Source organism: Thamnophis sirtalis, unplaced genomic scaffold, assembly GCF_051295495.1.
Source record: "Thamnophis sirtalis isolate CommonGarterSnake01/CBP01778 unplaced genomic scaffold, rThaSir2_p1.2 scaffold_11, whole genome shotgun sequence".
In the NCBI taxonomy this organism is placed as follows: Eukaryota; Metazoa; Chordata; class Lepidosauria; order Squamata; family Natricidae; genus Thamnophis; species Thamnophis sirtalis.
The window spans coordinates 44,743,663-44,762,902 of record NW_028261391.1 but is presented as its reverse complement, the minus strand read 5'-3'; the positions used below and the strand labels follow the sequence as shown (position 1 = coordinate 44,762,902).

Below are 19,240 nucleotides of genomic sequence, written 5' to 3'. Positions count from 1 at the left end.
AGGGCAGAGAACTGGTTGTTAAATTATTTGAATCCTGCCATTGTATGATACCCAGTCAATTATCTTCTGCCTCCCCCACCCTATCACACCCAGGAGCCATTTCCTTATGTGCTCACAAAGTACGCAGTTTGGGCATATGGTTGAAGCTGGAGATGGGGATGGAGCTGATATTGTTGTTGTTCAAAGTCCTGCAAGAATGAGAAAAAGGAAACGCATCACTTAATACTTGAAATACATGCACTGTCTTATTCTGTCTGTCTGTCTGTCTATCATCAATCTATTTCTAACTATCATCTATTATTTATTATGTTTGTATCGTAGTCCATCTGACAAAAAGGTGACTCTGAGCAGTGTCTCAATTTAAACTTAGGTAAAAATAAATACATTAAAACAGTCACAATTTAAAAAAAAATAAAAAATATATTGGGGAAGAAGATTCCACAAGGTGGGCACCATGGCAGAGAAGGTCCATATCCTGGGACCCACTAAATGCAATTCCCTGGCAGACAGAACCTACAGCACGTCTTCTCAATCCAGAAATGGTGTGAAGGAGTTCAGGCAAAGAGACTGCTGTGCAGCAGGGAGAATGGTACAAGAGCAGCAAACTCAACTGATCCCTACAGCTCATCTTAATAAGCAAGGCCTCATATCCAGTGGCATGCGGTGCAGTGCTCTGAAAGCCATATGACATCCCACATGACAATTACCTCCACCCTAGGCATGAAATCCTTTTATTTTTGCTACCGGTTTGGAACTGGGAGCATGTGTGGTGCTTCTGTACATGCACAGAGCATCCGTGATGATGTCTGGGTGGGTGGGCGGAGCCTCCTGCCTCCACCATTACTAGTTCACCTGAACCAGGGCGAACTGGCAGAATACCACCTTTGCTCCACCCTCCCCCAGGATCTCCGCTAATGCCAGACTCAAAACCTAACTGGATATAGCTCCGGAAGTGATACATGCCCAGTCAGCCCTTTCATCAGTACTAAATTACTCATAAGGGAGGCTTTCTTACAAACCAAATTTGCATTCAGAAGAAGCAACTAAAAGCCTCTGGAAATTTGCTGACAGGACACCAGGGCTTAGATTGAGGAGCTGACCATGAGACCAATAGCAAACATCAGTCTCCTGATCCCTGGAAATAATCCACTCTCTGACTCTCACCATATTCCCCCATGCCCATCACCACCAGATTACTTTCTCATTCCCCCAACAGCAGCCCCATCCTGTATCTAAGCCTGTCAGTTCCCCAAACTAAGTGTTGTGGTCCGCCAGCAGCCTGCGTAGCTGGCAGCAGAGTGAGGAGGTTGGGGAGGAACCTGGGCCAGTCCTGGAGTCTGGGGAAGGCTCAGATGAGGGCTCTGCATCTGAGGCAGAGAGGGGGCCAGGGCCATCTGGGAGTTATGTGCTGCCTCCAAAGCCTACGAAGTCTGACATCAGTGAGGCAGAGGAACAGGGGGAGCCTGTTCCCAGTGCGCACATACACAGAGATGCCAAAAGGCAAGAACAGTTAAGACAAAAGGGGCGACTTGGGAGTAAGACTTGGAGATGATTGGCCCCAATCAGACATAAAAGAGGAGCAAATGGACATGAGTTTTTTCAGGAAGCAACTTTGTTCGTTCTGATTGGTTTAAACTCTGAAGCTCCGTTTTTACTGTGCTCCATGTGGCCTTGCAAAACTAATTGGCAACTAGGCCTTTGGCAGCATTTCAAGGAAGATAAAGGTAGGTGCTTATCAGTCTTATCCCGAAATACTGTGGCAGACTTCTGTCGGACTATTCACAAACTGTTTGTGACTCATTACGGGCTGAGAACGAACATAATTCACAGCCATTAAAATTTGGGGGGATTTGGGGAACTAAGCATGTGATTTTTACTGTCTCAGGAAGTCTAGGTCAGAACACTAGGCAGCAACTGCTGTCCTTAACAGCCACACCTGGAAGGGGAAGCTGGGCACCCTTTAGACTATCACATTAAGTGTTCAATAGAAACACAAATTCCTATTAGTCACATATGGGGACCCCTTCTCTGTTTGATAACCATTTATTTATCTACCAAACGACTCTCCACAAATGGAGGAGAAGTCATGGGTTCTATGAATTCTCTTACAAAATCCACTTTCAAAGGGTGTGTGTGTGATCTGAGAGGACATTGCCGTGGCTTCTAAGTCTGAAGCTCAATCTGGGATGCAAAAGATAAGAACACTTTTTTCATCTTAGTGCCCATATGTGGAATTCAACTCCAAAATTCTGAAAACAGCATAACTACTACTAATAATTCGGGGATTTGGAATCCACAGATTTAGAAGATCCTGAGATTGGGGAAGACTACAAAGAAAACTCTGGTATACTTCCTTAAGAGAGATACTTACAATACTTCCAGCCCACGGAGAGCACGAAAGGCCCCTTCTTCAATGCAACTTATATGGTTCTTGTCCAGCTGCCTGTTTGAAGAAAGATAGGATAAAAGTGCTATCTATTCTAGATATATTGTACAATAAAATGTTCCATACATCAGCATAGCTATAGTATATGAGAAGTGAAGCAACACAAGAAAACTGTGATCAGAAATAAGGAGCATTAGAGAACTGCAAGAACCAAGGATGGGAAAGTTTGATTGGAGAGATTATGATTTGGGGTGGAACAGAAATATTGCATAATATCCACAAATATTGCATAATAAGTGGCGGACATTGTTTTTAACCTATTTATCTTCCTTTGCATAGACTTATGAAATTATCATCTGCCTCATCTTGTTATGCTGCCTCATTTCAGTGGTAGATTTCTAGGAGGAGCGAGTAAACAATATGTATGCCAAGAGTACATACTCCCACAAGGGTACACATGTCATGAAGGTCACTTTGCTGCCCATTTAAAGCAAGTTAAGTATTTATGTTGAGCAGCAGTAATATAAGAAGAGTTGGAGAGGTTACTGAGGATGGCAAAGCCAACCTTTCATACTATATGAGAAAGGCAATGATAAGCCACTTTTCTATTTTACCAAGAAAACTACATGAATAGGTAATGAAAACGGATTGAGAATATAGCATCAGATGATGAATCCCTCAGGTTTGATAGCACTTGACATGTTATTAAAGAAGAACTGGGGATCTTTCAGAGTACTAATTATGTGTTGATGAAATGGCTAGATTAAACTCTTTGGGATGTCTAGTTGTTGCTGTTTCCATGCAGGAAAAAAAATCCAAAGCTGCAAACGCAAGAAATATAAGATTGGCTTATTTGATCAACTTTAACATAGATAATTAGTTATATTTGGCACCCCTTATTGATTTTTTTCTGATAAAGAACAAATGACAATAATTTGGGTTTTGATTTTAGTTAAGAGTTGAGATATGAGGAGAGTAGAGTATATACTGTATGGTGGCAAATTATTTACATTGTACTTATTGGGATGAATGGGGAAGTTACCCCTTTTTTCTCTTTTTCTTTTCATTCTTATATTTTTTAGATTGTATAGTTTTTATTCTTCCTATGTGTAATCTTTAATTAAACATTAAAAAAATATTTTATAATTTTTAGGAGGTCAATCCATATTCTCCAAAACACCTGAAGACAGGATAAGAAGCAAGGGGTGAAAACTTATCAAAGAGAGAAGCAACCTGAAACTAAGGAGAAATTTCTTGACAGTTAGAACAATTAATCAATGGAACTACTTGCTTCCAGAAGTTGTGGATGCTCCAACACTGGAGGTTTTTAAGAAGACATTGGACAACCATTTGTCTGAAATGTTATAGGGTTTCCTGCTTGAGAAGGGGATTGGACTAGAAGACCTCCAAGGTCTTTTCAAACTCTGTTATACTGTTATTTAAAACAAAAAAGATCTCCCTGGGGGGGGGGCACTAAGAGGCAAAAGTGATTTGATGGCACATAATCAATGATAAAATCAACAGTATAATGCAGTGGCACACTATCCTATCTACCACGGTCACTCACAAATTCTTGAGATCAGTGGCTCCACGGAATGCCTTTCTGGGCACAGCCTGAAGAAGGTTCTCACTCAGGTCTCTGCAAAAGAGAAATTTGGGGAGGAAAAAGAATTTATCAATTAAGAGGAAGGGGGCTGATAAGGCAATAGAAAACAAGGACTGGTGTAGCCCAGAGGCATGGTCACCTTCACTATTGTTACACACACCAGAATTATAAGGCAATATTGATTTGATGGCACCTAATCAAGAATGAGCTTTGGAAATACAGACTCCACATTGTCTGCTCTTTTCAATAATTGTTACGTTGAATAACTTGCAAAAGCAAGATGTTTTGTGGCCTATTTCTATAACTAATGATTTGGTTTTACGAAGTTCAAGGAACTCTTCATGCATTTTTTGAAAAATCTTATGTGTTTGTATTTTAACTTTTTTTTTTTAAAAGAAAAAGCCACATTGAAATCCTGATTCACAGATCTAAAACATGTGCTCTGTCCTTTTCTTTCAGCTTGCCTTGTGCACTTATTTCTTCATTTAGTTCATATTTTTAAAATACTAAATGAATAATTTCACTATAGATAAATATAGAAAAATATGTATGAACAAGAAATAAGATAACACTAATAACAGCGGAGCAAACAAAAAAAATCTAAGATAATAAAGTAACATCTTCCAATATGTCACTAAAGACTTATAAAATTGATGATGTTTCAACAGCATCCAAATATTCCCGTGGGGCTTAAATCTAAATGGTTAACGCAGCAGAAATCAGTAAGTCCATAAATAATAGTATAAAATCAATACTATAAGTTATACTGACAGTATAAGTATAATTTGAAACATCCTCAAATCAAGCTATTTAGATGGCTCTTATAGAACATTATAGTCTAAGAACAATTAAATTTTCCAATTAAATTTTAAATCAGATTTATTTTTCAATTAGAATATTATTTAAGAACACTCTTTCTTCCTAAGAATAAATCAAAGAACATTTCCAGTAAAAATCACATAGGATCTGTTGAAGGGCTATATGGTTTTGCACAATTTAATAAGACTATTCAGGCTGTAAAGGAATTACAACTTTCCAATTTTGTTCCATTCTACTTTTAAACATTTCCAGTATTGTTGTATTTTGCAACATTGCTACCACACTTTAAAAAAGAAAAATTATCCAACCTCTAAAACCTTTTCCCCCCCAACATTTTTGAGAAAAATGTTAAATATTAATTTTAGAAATCAAAACTGGAACATCATACCAAAGATAAAACAATTCTAAGTATAATTTTCAAAATATTTGATACTCTTCTATTCAAATTCCCACTTTGTACCTCTATCCTAAATATTCAAATTCTTCATCCATTTGATATACAATTTTTAACTTTTTCACATTCTGAATCATACTTTACTAATAATTTAAAACTGTGCCTAAGGATGTTCAATAGATGTCGAATTCAGTTATATCTCTCAGAGTTCTTTCTTTTGTACAATAGTTCTTTTGTTGCTATATGGCTAGTTTGTTTGAAGTTGATGCACTGTGTATTTCACAGCATAAATAAAAGCTACCAAAATAAGAATGGGTAATTCATTATATATTAGTGGATTACAATGTATAAAACTCTCTCTCTCTCTCTCTCTCTCTCTCTCTCTCTCTCTCTCTCTCTCTCTCTCTCTCTCTCTCTCTCTCTCTCTCTCTCTCTCACACACACACACACACACACACACACACACACACACACACATACACACACACTACATTGTTCAACAGTTTGCAAATAATTGAAAGACAATATGTTGAACTAGATTCCAGCAGGGGGCAGAATAGGCTTTTAATTGACATTGGACATATCCATTCTGTTTAGTGTCTTGTTTCTAAGACCTTTGAGATAGAACATCTGGATTTGACATGTAAGTTGGGGAAGTCCTGATTACTGCACATTTTGTGCCAAGTAACCAATCATAAGTGATTCGTGCCATAATAGAAACATTTCTTTTATAATAGATATGCAATGCTTTGTTAACTAGAACATGTGTGCTGATGAAAACTAAGCTATCAGATCTATCCAAGCAACTCTGACATCTAGTGGGTGTCTGGATTTTTGCAAAACAGATCTGTTCGCCTTAGGAAAGACAGTACTAGTTTCACATCTTGCTGCACAAATTACATTGTGCATTTTCTGCTCATGGAGAGAAAGTATTGCCTTGAAAACAGCTGCCTTCATTTCATCAGGACTGCTTTACAAGAGGCGGAAATTATTTTGCCTCTTTCTTCTTCCTAGTTTAGAATGTTGCTCCAGGCAATGATTAGTAGTGCACACATCTAGTCCACTATTATAGCAGTATATACTAATCCACTGAGTATTACTATTGAATACCCTGGTGACCAAAACAAAGGTTTTTCATAGGGATCATTGTTCTGTCAAAAAACCAAGGACTTTCTGTCAGTTCTGTTCCACCAACCTGTGCTTTTCAGTAGGAACACAAACATGAAAGCATGAAAGAATAAAATTCTCTGTCGGGACAATCTTCAGGAGTACCGTTTTCCCCACCATTTAAGTATTTTATTCCAATTTCTTGAACTATATAAATTGCTTTATTATAAAAATGGGACAACGTTGATAGATTTAATAGATCTCTGAAGACGTATCAGCTCAGCTCATCCACTCCTTCCTATGGAGCATTTTTATTCACTTTTGGATTGTTGCCTCTCTTCTGTCATTAGTCAAGACCTCTGTAAAACTGCCACAGAACTGTGGGATTGCAGGGCTTGGAAGAAAGATGAAGCGTCTGACCTTTAGAGATCTTCTCTTCCAGAGACAGCTTCCTTCAGGATCTTTTCCCTGAAGGAAAGGAAGGGCTTCCTTTGTACAACTCTGATTTCAGTTTCATGGCTTTTCCGAGGAACATTAAGCTGCCACTTTCCCAGACATGTACTGCTCCGATGTTGATGAATAACAGTTTGGAGCAAGAACTCTGTCTGACTTTAGAAGAATAACCTGGCCACTATTTCCCCCATCCAGCTATCCATTCATGCTGGGTCAGATAAATGGATATCCAAAGACAAGCAGCTTTATTACAGAATAAGAGATCACTACAAAGCAATGAGTAGGAAACTAGCTGAGCATGTGGTTAGAACCATCTGTATCACCAAGCATATTCCTAGCAATGAAAATACTGTTCTACCCAGCTGAATCATTTTGAGGCCCTATTCTATTCATCTCCAATTTTATGCTCCTTTATTATTTGTTATTTAACTAAGGGTTTTTTGGTTTGGATTTTAATATGAACTGATCTAATTTGAATTCTTTAATGCTGTAGCCGGGAATTACTTCTTTTTAATTTTTTCACAATTCTTTAAGTCTTGTGATAAAATTCTGATTAAAAAATGACTCCATGTAAATGGGGGGCAGAAGAGTGGATTAATAAAACTCTAAAGAGATTACACAAAATCATATATTCTCTTTAATTCTATATGATTATGTATCATTAATTTAAAGTTTCAATTTCTAGTACTCCTTCTCTCCCCTTCTCTATATATTTAATCAGAGAATATCACAGTATAAAAATTTAGACAAAAAGATTTATGATTTTGAACACTGTAAAACTGGATTTGAAAACAGAATTGTGTGCAAATGATGAGTATGTAATTGCAAAAATTGATGAATTTCAAAATTTGTTGTTCGAAATTTGAAACAGAACAAATGAAAGAATCTATGATAAAGCGGGCTAAATTTTCTAGTTATAATATACAGTTAGAGCAGTTGGAAAACATGTGATTGAAGGGTCAAAAGTTATACTATGGTATAATAAAGATAATTTTTATAAAATTGTCATCAGAGAAATTGCCAAGGATGTATAAATGGTGCCTCAAATTAATGTAGGAAATGCAAACAAGAAGGTATATTTGATCATGTTTGGTGGACATGTAAAAAAACTAGAAAATTATGGATTAAAATATATAAAATGATTCATGTGATTTATATGACAACTGCAGCAAAATTATTTATGCACAAAAGATGGAACAATTCAGCACAACATACAAGGGAGGAATGTTTGTTGAAGATGATGAAACTCACTGAGATTTCCAAATTGACTTCTTTCATTAGAGAAAAGATAATATCTGCAATTATTGCTGACTGGAAATCCCTTAGAGGTAGTTTTTGATTCACGGTCAATCACTAGCAGACCAGAGGTGGATTCCTACCGCTTTAGACTGGTTCGGCCAAGTAGGTAATAACTCAGCCTGCCATGCCCCTGAACAGCCTGCCACGCCCCTGAACATCTTATTTTTTTGCTCCTGTGCATGCACATGCGAACCGGCAGTAACAGAGGCTGGAACCCACCCTTCCAACAGATCCCAAAAAAGCTACATACAACCCAGTATTCCATGTTCTGAAGTCTCTGCCCTCCTTGGCAGTCTTGTAACCACATTTCAGGCGCTTGGCAACTGGACTGCATTTATGGCCATTTGAAGCATCCTATGGCCATGTGGCCATGATTTATGGCATTTTTGTTAAAAGCTGGCATTTACTTCAGGTTTCCCCAAAAATCCACCCCATAGCTTACATTAGGTTTGCTTAATGACCATGATGTTTGCTTGACAATTGTGGAAATCACTTAATTGTTAGGAATATAATCTAACGGTTGGGTTGGCAATATATAAATCATGTAACAATGTTGTACCTGTTTCTTTAAATCATAGTGTAAAATATGATTGGTTGCTGTTTTCCTCAATCGGCCATAAGAGGGAGCCAGAATGATTGTTAGCTCTCGGTTTGTTAGATGCTGGGCTGATCTGATCTGAGAGTTTTGGAAGCTGGCTGTTAGAAAGTGCCGTGAGCTATTGTAAGTTTTGCAACTGCTAGCAAACTTTGAGTACTGAACTGATAATATGATACTGGACTGTGTTATTTGGATGATTCCTTAACTGAAAGAAATTGATGAGTGACTGTCTTATCCGTGTATGATTTGGACTGTTTGATGGACTCTGATGCCTCTATTTCCACGAAAGTAAAAGCCTATTTAAACTGCAGTGTCTCTGTATGCTGGCTTGTGTGTTCTCCAACACAACTCTCACAACGCTTCTCTGAATGCACTTGCCCTCCCAACAGTGTTTGCTTAACAACCATTGCAAAAACATCATAAAATCAGGCACAGTCATGTGGTGAATTCAAAGGTGGTATTCAGCCAATTGTCTCCAGTTCGGGCAAACTGGTAGTGGCAGCTGCCAGAGGCTTCTCCCACACTCCCCACATAATGTGCGACTTCTGCGCATACACAGAAGCAGTGCGCATGTGCAGAAGGTGGCACGTACCCTCATATTTGCAAACTGGTAGGGAAGGTAAGTGAATCCCATCGCTGGATAAATTGCTTTATGACTTTCACAACTTATGTCTGAAATTGAAAGCCCAATTATGGCTGTAAGTCAAACACCACTTGTATACACTTTTTTATGGTAAACAAAAAAAATATGATTTATGGTTTGAAAAGATTAGACAGGATAGATAAAAAGAGTACGTAGAAAGAAGAGGCTCGTATTGTAACTTTAGAGAAAGAAATAAAGCCCAGAGTCACTTAGCTGAGTTGGGTGACTATAACAATTGATTGATTGATTGATTGAATAAATAAATAAATAAATAAAATGCACATCAGAATTATGAAAATACATAGATAAGAGATTTACAATAAATAAAAGCATGAAATTACACTACAATTTAGTACAACTATTAGGCACAGGTTCCTTGTCCTCATACATACAATTCATGACTCAGCTTTTCCATCCTCTTTTCCTCCTCTTGCATCTCCTGACAACTATTCAAGAGAGGAGAAAGGCAGGAGGGGCTCCATGATTTCCTTGCTCTGATGAAAAGCATCGATAATCAAGGGACAGGTGTCTATGAATTGAAAATAATGCAAATCTCCAATCACTTCTTGGGTGACTTGACCTCAGCAGCTTTCATCCAACATAGTATCAAATTTTCCAGAACTGACATTTGCAGATTCCAATCAATCTTCACAAACCATCAGGATTCTGTCAAACATGTAATAGTGACTGTATCAAGAAATGCCGTATATTATACTTAGCATGTGACCATATGGTTTAATGCCTGGAAACTAAAACTCCACTCTGATGGAATGACCATGACTTTAAGACCAATCTAACAAAATTTCTAATTTAGTTGTTATCCCATCCCACCACAAATTCATGGCACACAGAGAATTGCATAGGAACATGTGTCTGCCTCAGCACCCGATGCCTGTTGTCTTTGTCTCCTACATCATGCCGTATATGTTCTGGATATGTCATCTATAAACCCTATCTGGGATGGGTGTTTTGACTGAAAGCAAGGCCTCCCAATGTGCTGTCCAGCATTCAGCAAGGAACTGAAGCCAAACTATCTGACATCCGTAGGGCACAGCTTTCTCAGTGGGGTGCTCACTCAGACAAGCAAGCCAAGCATTTAATCTCCTGCCCTACAGGCCTGGCTGGGCCTGATGCAATAAGGGGATGCAATGGTATTATGTGCCTTTCATTCTCTTGGCTAATCCCAACTTCACACTTTAACCTGATTGAAGCATGTTTGGCTTGCCAGTTCCTTGTGCTGAGAGGATTAGGGCTGGACACAGCAGGATGATAATTGCTTCTTAGGGCCTCAGATCAACCATTCTATTTCCAATTCACAGTTGCTATCAGTGAAACAATCAACTTGCAGTTGTGGTGTTCCCTTCTCAAATTTGCCAAAGGATGTAAAATAACAAAAAGTTAGCAAAAATAAAATAATCATTACGACAGTTGCACAACTGCTCAATGGTTAGCCTGATAAAAGGCTATCAGGTAACAACAACAACAACAACAACAATTCACCTATTATTTGATTTAATCAAAATACACAAAACTAAGTTGTGCTCCATGAATTAATTATGAAAAGCAAGATGAAAAAGGCAAGGCTGGAGCATTGATAGAAATGTGGTAATGGAAGACCTATTTATTTTGAATCTCCAAGACCAGATGAATTTCATCCTAAGAAAATAAATCCTTATATATCACATCCAAGAAATCTTGGAGCACTGATGAAGTACTAACTCACTGGTATGCCCCTATCTTCTAATGGAGAAAAAGGAAAATAGTGCAAACTCAGTTCAGTTTGTCTGAACCTGAAACCTGGGAAGATTCTTGAGAAGATCATTAAAAAAAAATCTTCTATACAAAAAGATCTGTATGCAATTTGAAAACAATGCAGTGCTTACCAGAAATCTGAATGGATTTGTAAAGAACAAATCTAGACAAATTAAAATTACTTATGTTTTGACTGGGTAACTTCCTCCACAGATTATGAAAATGATATAGACAAAATAAACCTGGACATCAGTTAAGTATCTGACAAACTACAGTTTAACATTTTGGTGAAAATGCTGAAGAATCAGCTGGATGGCATGACAATTAAATTGACACATAGTTTTCTTCAAAACTGCATTTCAAACTGTTTATAAATGCTTTCTCATTCAGTCAGAAAAACATATTTGGGCCTTCTATTCATGATTTGAATGAAGATGCAAAACGAATACTTACCAAATCTGCACCTTACATGAAGCTGAGTTAATGCCTTAGAAAGAAATAGATTTCAAAGCAATGTTTCTGGGTTACAGAGAAAGGCTAAAAGTGATAGAATAAAATGTAATAGAAACCAAAAATAAGTTCTTTATTCTGAAAACAAACATCAGATGTATAGGTATAGCATGGTGGGTGTCAAAAGAAGTAACATTATCTTTTTCTCAATGGAATAATTCTTCATTGCAAACTAAATATGGATCAGAAGTATAACTGACTTCAAAACAAGGAATGCAATTTTAAACTGTTTCAAAATCATGGGAGGAAATGCTTCAGCTTATTTTTGTCAGAACCAGTCTTCAACACTGTCTCCTGTTCTGGCCATCAGACTCCAAGAATTCAGGGAAACTAAATGATTCGACTAAAGCAATGAGGATGATCAAGGGACTGGAAACTACGGTAAGTACTGAAGAGAATCTGTAAGAGCTGGGCATGTTAACCTTGAGAACACTGAGGAGAATTACCTTCAAATACTTGAAAGGCTGTCACACAGAAGTAGCTCCAGTGATGCTTGCTATCATTCCAGAGTTAGAGAAATTGAGTAATGGATTTCAGTTACAGGAAGGGGATTCAAATGGTTAGGAAAAGCTTCCTAACAATAAAAGCAGTTCAAGAGTACAGTCAAATACTCAGAGGACTCACCACATTTGTTGGATTCCTGCACTGAAGGGGTCTTCTAATCTATTAACTTCTTATTTCTCTTTTCTATACTGGGCATGACTTAGCTTATGCCAAGCTATCTTTCCACCTAACTAGATGGTGCAACCGAGACCATTTTTACCTATTATAAAATTAAATAGCCAATCTCCACTTTTGATTCATCTACTCCAGTGGTTCCCAAACTTGGCAACTTTAAGACTTGTGGACTTCAACTCCCAGAATTCTCCAGCCAGCTGTCACAAGTCTTAAAGTTGCCAAGTTTGGGAACCACTGATCTACTCCAAGCCATTGCAAAACAGTGTCTTGTGTGGTGAATATGCCAAAGGCAATGTTTTTTTCTACCAGCTTTGCTGTTCTTCTGCAGCTTGTTATTAGCCAGTGGAGAAAACATCCTCCTAAGCAGGGCACTGTAGCAGGAAGGGGGAAGGATAGATCTAGAGGCCTGCCAATGCTTTTTTAAGTAAATGATTCCTCAACCCTCAGTTAAACATCTTTCACATTTAAAATAATAAGAAATAAAAGAAATCCAGACAGATGCAGTATGGGAAAATAACAAATAAGCAAAAACATATTCCTCTGCTTCCTCAGATGAAATAATGGAGGTTTGTTCCAACCTTATTGGAAGCCTGTTGAGAGAAGATGAGGCCAACGAGGGAGTTGACAGATCTGAAGGAACTCAGAAAATATTGTGATGGAGAGAACAAATAAGTGAAGAATTGCTAGCAATGAGAAAAGGGACATGTTTGTGCCTCTCAACACTCCTAAAACATGCTTCTAATCATGCTTCCTACTGTTGATCTGACTTTGCCTCCGCAATAATGGATGGTAAAATGCAACTGATTTTCCACATCTTCATGCTCACCTTTGGATGATACTAGAGTACATGAATGAGATCTAAGACTAATAGGGCTGAGGATGACTTAAGCCCAGTGGTGGGTTCCTACAGGTTCAGATTGATTTGGGCGAACCGGTAAGTGGTTTGGCGGTCTGGGTTGCTGAAACTGCCAGCGACCCCGGCCTGCCTCACCCCCAAACCATTTCTCCGGGTGAGTGCACACACGAGGAAACTGGCAGTAGTGCCTGCCGGAACCCACCCCTGCTTAAGCCTATCTCTTTCATGAGAAGGGATGAGATAAAGGCTAAATCATGGAGGCAAGGAAGGAAATCATGTCAAGGCATGAATGAGTAATGCAAGTGGGACTAAGGCTATTAAAGGCTTTCATCTCACAGTATCTTTGTTTGTGTTCTGTCTTGCCAGAAAAGCCTTGGTATATTGGCTGGTTAAAGTACTGTATATATTGCTAGTGTAATGCTAATCTTTTCTTAGAAAATAGATGTTTCCTGGTACTAAGCACATGACTTCCATTCCTATGGGACATTAGGCCTGCTTGAAAGCTGCTAAAGCACCTGCTACCATTCCGCTCAAGTCCCCCCCCCCCCAAGATCTGCCAGTATCCCACCTCCTGCTCTGGAAAACTCATAACACCCTATAATGCAATGCATTCTACTGTCACTGTCGGGGACAGGAATGAAGAAATCCCCATGGAGTCCAAATTTTAAGAGGTTTCACAACCCCTCCCATCCAGCTGGTCACTAGCACCACCAAAACAGCAGGCAGCCTTGAAACCTTCCATCTCATCTCTCCCCGCATGATGGTTTAGGTTTTAGGTTTTAGGTTTTATTGGGATTTATATGCCGCCCTTTTCCCTGAGGGGACTCAGGGCGGCTTACAACCACAGGGGAGGGGAAGTGCAAGGTCAAAACAAAACAATTGGTGAACAAAAGAAAATTAATAAAACACAACTTTCATTCAGCAATCAAACACTCGGGCGGGTGATTGGAAACCTATTCCCAGGCCTGCTGGGAGAGCCAGATCTTGAGGGCTGCGCGGAAGGTCTGGATCGTGGTGAGGGTGCGGATCTCCATGGGGAGCTCGTTCCATAGGGTCGGGGCAGCAACAGAGAAGGCTCTCCTCCGTGTGGTCGCCAGTCGGCATTGACTGGCTGATGGGATTCGGAGGAGGCCTAGCCTGTGCGATCTAATTGGTCGGTTTAGGGAGGTAATCGGCAGAAGGCGGTCTCTCAAGTACCCAGATCCACTACCATGGAGTGCTTTAAAGATGGTCATTAGTATCCTGAAGCGCACCCGGAGACCAACAGGTAGCCAGTGCAGCTCGCGGAGGACAGGTGTAACGTGGGCGAACCGAGGTGCGCCCACTATCACTCGCGCGGCTGCATTTTGGACTAGCTGTAGTCGCCGGATGCACTTCAGGGGCAACCCCATGTAGAGCCCATTGCAGTATTCCAGTCTAGAGATCACGAGGGCTCGAGTGACTGTTGTGAGGGCCCCCCGATCTAGGTAGGGCCGCAACTGGCGGACCAGGCGAACCTGGGCAAATGCCCCCCTGGTCACAGCTGACAGCTGGTGGTCAAAAGTCAGCTGTGGATCCAGGAGGACTCCTAAGTTGCGGACCCTATCTGAGGGGTATAAAATTTGACCCCCCAGCCTAAGCGTTGGTATATTAGCCAAATTATTGGGGGGGAAACACAACAGCCACTCGGTTTTATCCGGGTTGAGCACCAGTTTGTTAGCACTCATCCAGTTCTTAACGGCCTCCAGACCCTGGTTCATCACGTCCACCGCTTCATTGAGTTGGCACGGGGCGGACAGATACAATTGCGTATCGTCCGCGTATTGGTGGTATTTTATCCCGTGCCTCCGAATGATCTCGCCCAGCGGTTTCATGTATATGTTAAATAGTAGGGGGGATAAGACCGAACCCTGGGGTACCCCACATGTTAGGGGCCTCAGGGACGATCTCTGCCCCCCGACTAACACCGACTGCGACCTGTCCGAGAGGTAGGAGGAGAACCACCGCAGAACAGTGCCTCCCACTCCCACCTCCCGCAGTCGTCGCAGAAGGATACCATGGTCGATGGTATCGAAAGCCGCTGAGAGGTCAAGGAGAACCAGGATGGACGCATAGCCTCCATCTCTGGCCCTCCAGAGATCATCGGTCAATGCGACCAAAGCGGTTTCTGTGCTGTAACCAGGTCTGAAGCCGGACTGGAAGGGGTCAAGATAGCTAGCTTCCTCCAAGGCCCGTCGAAGCTGAAAGGCCACCACCTTCTCAACAACCTTCCCGATAAAGGGAAGGTTGGAGACAGGACGAAAGTTGTTTAAGATGGCTGGATCTAACGATGGTTTCTTAAGGAGGGGTCTCACCACCGCCGTTTTAAGTACGGCGGGGAAGTGCCCCTCCCGAAGGGAGGCGGTGACAACCGCCTGGATCCAGCCATGTGTCACCTCCCTGCTGTTAGCCACCAGCCAGGAGGGACACGGGTCCAGAATACAAGTGGAGGCACTTACAGCTCGGATGGCCTTGTCCACATCCCCAGAGGCAACTTCCTGGAACTCAACCCAGAGTTGATGTGGCAGATGATCCTCCTGTGTCTCAGCTGGATCTACTGCGGTGGAGTCCAAGTCCGATCGAAACCGAGCTACTTTGTCCGCCAAGAATTGAGCATAATCCTCAGCCCTACCCTGCAAGGGGTCTCCCGCATCCCTCCTATTAAGGAGGGAGCGGGTTATCCTGAACAGGGCGGCTGGGCGTGACTCGGCGGACGCAACCAAGGAAGAAATATATGATCTTTTTGCAGTTCTTAATGCTCGAACATAGTCCTTGGTGCAGGTGGTTAAGAGTGCTCGGTTTGCCTCGGACTTATCGGACCTCCACTGGTGCTCTAGGCATCTCCTCCGGCGTTTCTTCTCCCGGAGTTCCTCGGTGAACCAGGGAACTCTCCGGGATCCACCGACCCGGAGGGGCCGTAGTGGCGCAATCCGGTCGAGAGACTCCGACGCCGCCGAGTACCAGGCGGCAGCCAGAGTCTCCGCCGAACTGTGGGCGAGGGTATCAGGAATAACCCCAAGCTCCGTCTGGAACCTCTGAGGGTCCATAAGTCGCCTGGGGCGGAACCACCTGGTCGGTTCCTCCTCCCTACGGTGGGGGTTTGGCCTCCGGAAGTCAAGCCTCAGTAGGCAATGGTCTGACCACGACAGGGGTATGATCTCATTACCCCTCAGACCAAGATCACACATCCACTGCTCCGAGAGAAATACGAGGTCGAGCATGTGACCCGCTGCATGGGTTGGGCCCCGAATTACCTGGGTCAAGCCCATGGCTGTCATGGAAGCCATGAACTCCTGCGCCCCGTCAGAGCGTTCACCGAGCGATGGCAAGTTGAAATCCCCCAGAACAATAAGTCTGGGGAACTCAACTGCCAGCTCGGCTACTGACTCGAGGAGCGAGGGGAGGGATGCTGCAACGCAGTTGGGAGGCAGGTACGTTAGCAGCAAACCCACTTGACCCTTGAGGTCCAACTTTATCAGCAGAGACTCACACCCGACAAGCTCCGGAGCAGGGACCCTACGAGGTAACAGAGACTCCCGGATTACAATAGCCACACCGCCACCCCTTCCCTGGGCTCTCGGCTGATGAAGCACCTGAAATCCCTCTGGGCACATCTCTACGAGGGGGACTCCTCCTTCTGTGCCCAGCCAGGTTTCAGTAATACATGCCAGGTCTGCCCTCTCGTCAACAATTAAGTCCCGGACGAGGGGAGCTTTGTGAACAACAGACCTGGCATTTAGCGACAACAGCCTGAGCCCAGGGTCCTGACTACTCGCGCCATCTGGTCTTGGAGTGGGACTCCTAGGGCCGGAAGGAGGGATCTCTGTAATGTAGCGAACCCTCCTTCCCCGGTAATGGCCAGCCCTAAGGTCCCCGCCGTATCTGCCTCTCCCTGTCACGACCGCTATGCTCCGACCCACTCCCATGTCCATGGTCCCCCCAACCACCCCGGTTCCTCCCGCCATCCCCAGCAGGTCCTCCGAGTCAGACATTCTCATTTATCCACTCTAACAAATCCCACGTAAAATTTAAAACATATAAAATACAAAGGTAACAATTACTAAAAGTGGGCCATTCATTCAATTCCAAACAACTCCCATACACTCAACATTCTATTTAAAAATTGCGCAATTATAATATATAATAATAATATGGAAACAGTGGAGGAAGCGATGGTCTGCTCCTCTCCCTTCTTATGTCCTGGGGAGATGTCCTTAGCCACCACGTCAAAAGTACATAGTATGTAAGGTGGCTGTAGACAAACAAAGTTGAGTATAGAGCTCCAAAGTTCGTAAATGGCTCCCATATAGTCTTGTCCCACTGGTGGGGGTTAGCGGGCTGTATATTCGAAAGTCTCTTTCCCAAGGATATATAAGGCCCCCAATGTAGGGGACCAGGGTTCGAGGCTGACTTGCACCGCTCTTGCAAATGGAGGAAAAAATGCTGGTATTTTCGGGGCTCAATCCTTGTCCCTGTAGCCGCCATCCTCTATCGCTCCCTGCCAGTTGGCCACAATCCTACTCCTCCTAGTGGTTAAGTGAGCAGGGAGCAAGGTCCGGAGGGGGCTACAATGATGGTAAATAGTAAAGCCGCAGATGACAAATAATAAAATAGGTAACCAATAGTAAAGTGAGCAGAGATAGATCCGAGGGGGGGGGGCGTCTGGGGCAGTAACAAGCACAGCCCTTCAATCTGTGGATTCAATGCAGCCTCCAACGGCTTCCGACAGCCCCCTTCTTTAAAATAAGCTATGGACATAGTAATTAGCACAAAAGTCGCCTCTGATTCAGCCCCTGGGACTGATGCTTTCACAGCTGCTGGTTTGGCTCTTGTCTGCTGGAAGCACGCAGACAACAGACAGCAGACAGGTAGAATTAGCCAGGGTAAAAGATGTTTCCTCAAGCGATATTTGTACTGTCTCCAAAGGAAGCATATTTTGCAGCTTTGTTTAATAAAGGCTTTCTGTTCCTGCAGCAAAGGACCACATCCTAAAGTTATAATTACAGCTCTTGTTTGGTTAGTATTAAAATATAAGAAGTAACAGAATCAACATTAATACATTTATGGTAGCAGATTATAAAATGCTACCACTTCTGGAGAGAAGGAAAAGGATGGCACCATCCACTGTGCTGGGCAGGAGGCAACAGACAAGGCTCTGGAATTGTCATGGCAACATTTAAAGCCATCTCTGATCAAAAGCCTCCAGGGTTTATAGTATTCTGATCAGCTCTCCAAAAATCCATTTCTCTCCGGCTCCCAAAACAAATTTAAAACTGTCCAATTAGCAGTTAGGCACTTGCAAATTCAAATGTAATTTACTGCAGGAGCAGTGGCTTCCTGCCTCTCCTGCTGTGACCACAAAGCTGAAGAGTATTTAGACCCCTGCATGTAAATGAGATGCTTGGGCCAATTCAGTGCTTGGAGAGGGGCATATTATAAAAAGCTCCTTAGTCCTCCATCCATATATATCTTATATGTCCCTGCACATATACAAGCATATGTTCAAATCCAAGAAAGTCGATGGGAGGTATCTGCCTCGCATCTGTTTCATCTTTTAAAAAGAAAGGTACAATGGAATTGGTGCAGTGACAGATACCTTCCCGGGGAGAAGAAATTGAGCACTAAAGAGCAAAAGAGACACAACATGAACTGACAGCTGGGAGGTGAAGCATGACACATTCCACTATGGAACAACAATGAGTATGAATGAATTAATTTAAGCACTGGAATAAGCTGCAAAGAACTGCATTTGCCATTACTTCTAATCTGCAAACAAAGTCAGGGGGCTTTCTTAGCAGAAGCCACATATAGACAGAGACTGAAGGGAAGAGACACTGTTAACAAGAGGAAATTGTCTTTGTTAGAAGGATGATGGGGAAAACCCTTTGAATTTTGTAATTTAGGACAGCAGATTCTGCAAATAAATTGTGTAAAAATGAATGTTTTATATCTTAAACTGAAATTATTTTTGATAATAGGATAATCACATCTTGAAGTACTGGAAAGGTTTTGCCATGCACAAACTAAGAATAATGAAGAATTCCTCTGGAATGCCTACAGCAGGAGATTCACAATTTGCCTTTGGCCATGATCCTAATCAGTTCAGAATCTCTGGGCAGCC

General features: G+C 41.9%; 1 protein-coding gene and 1 long non-coding RNA gene across 3 annotated transcripts in view; one reads left to right on the top strand and one right to left on the bottom strand.

Moving 5' to 3' along the window:
- LOC106552767 (uncharacterized) overlaps positions 1–3,936 on the top strand; it is a 43,689-nt gene extending 39,753 nt beyond the window's left edge. The window contains exon 3 of the long non-coding RNA XR_015698045.1: positions 3,540–3,936. This is a non-coding gene — a long non-coding RNA (uncharacterized LOC106552767). The remainder of the gene's footprint in view (positions 1–3,539) is intronic.
- SLIT1 (slit guidance ligand 1) overlaps positions 1–19,240 on the bottom strand; it is a 144,452-nt gene that overhangs the window by 47,143 nt on the left and 78,069 nt on the right. For both annotated transcript variants that reach the window (XM_014071123.2, XM_014071125.2), the window contains exons 5-7: positions 3,954–4,025; positions 2,372–2,443; positions 117–188 (exon numbers count right to left, since the gene is read on the bottom strand). In XM_014071123.2, coding sequence (XP_013926598.2) covers positions 117–188; positions 2,372–2,443; positions 3,954–4,025 — 216 coding nt within the window. The remainder of the gene's footprint in view (positions 1–116; positions 189–2,371; positions 2,444–3,953; positions 4,026–19,240) is intronic.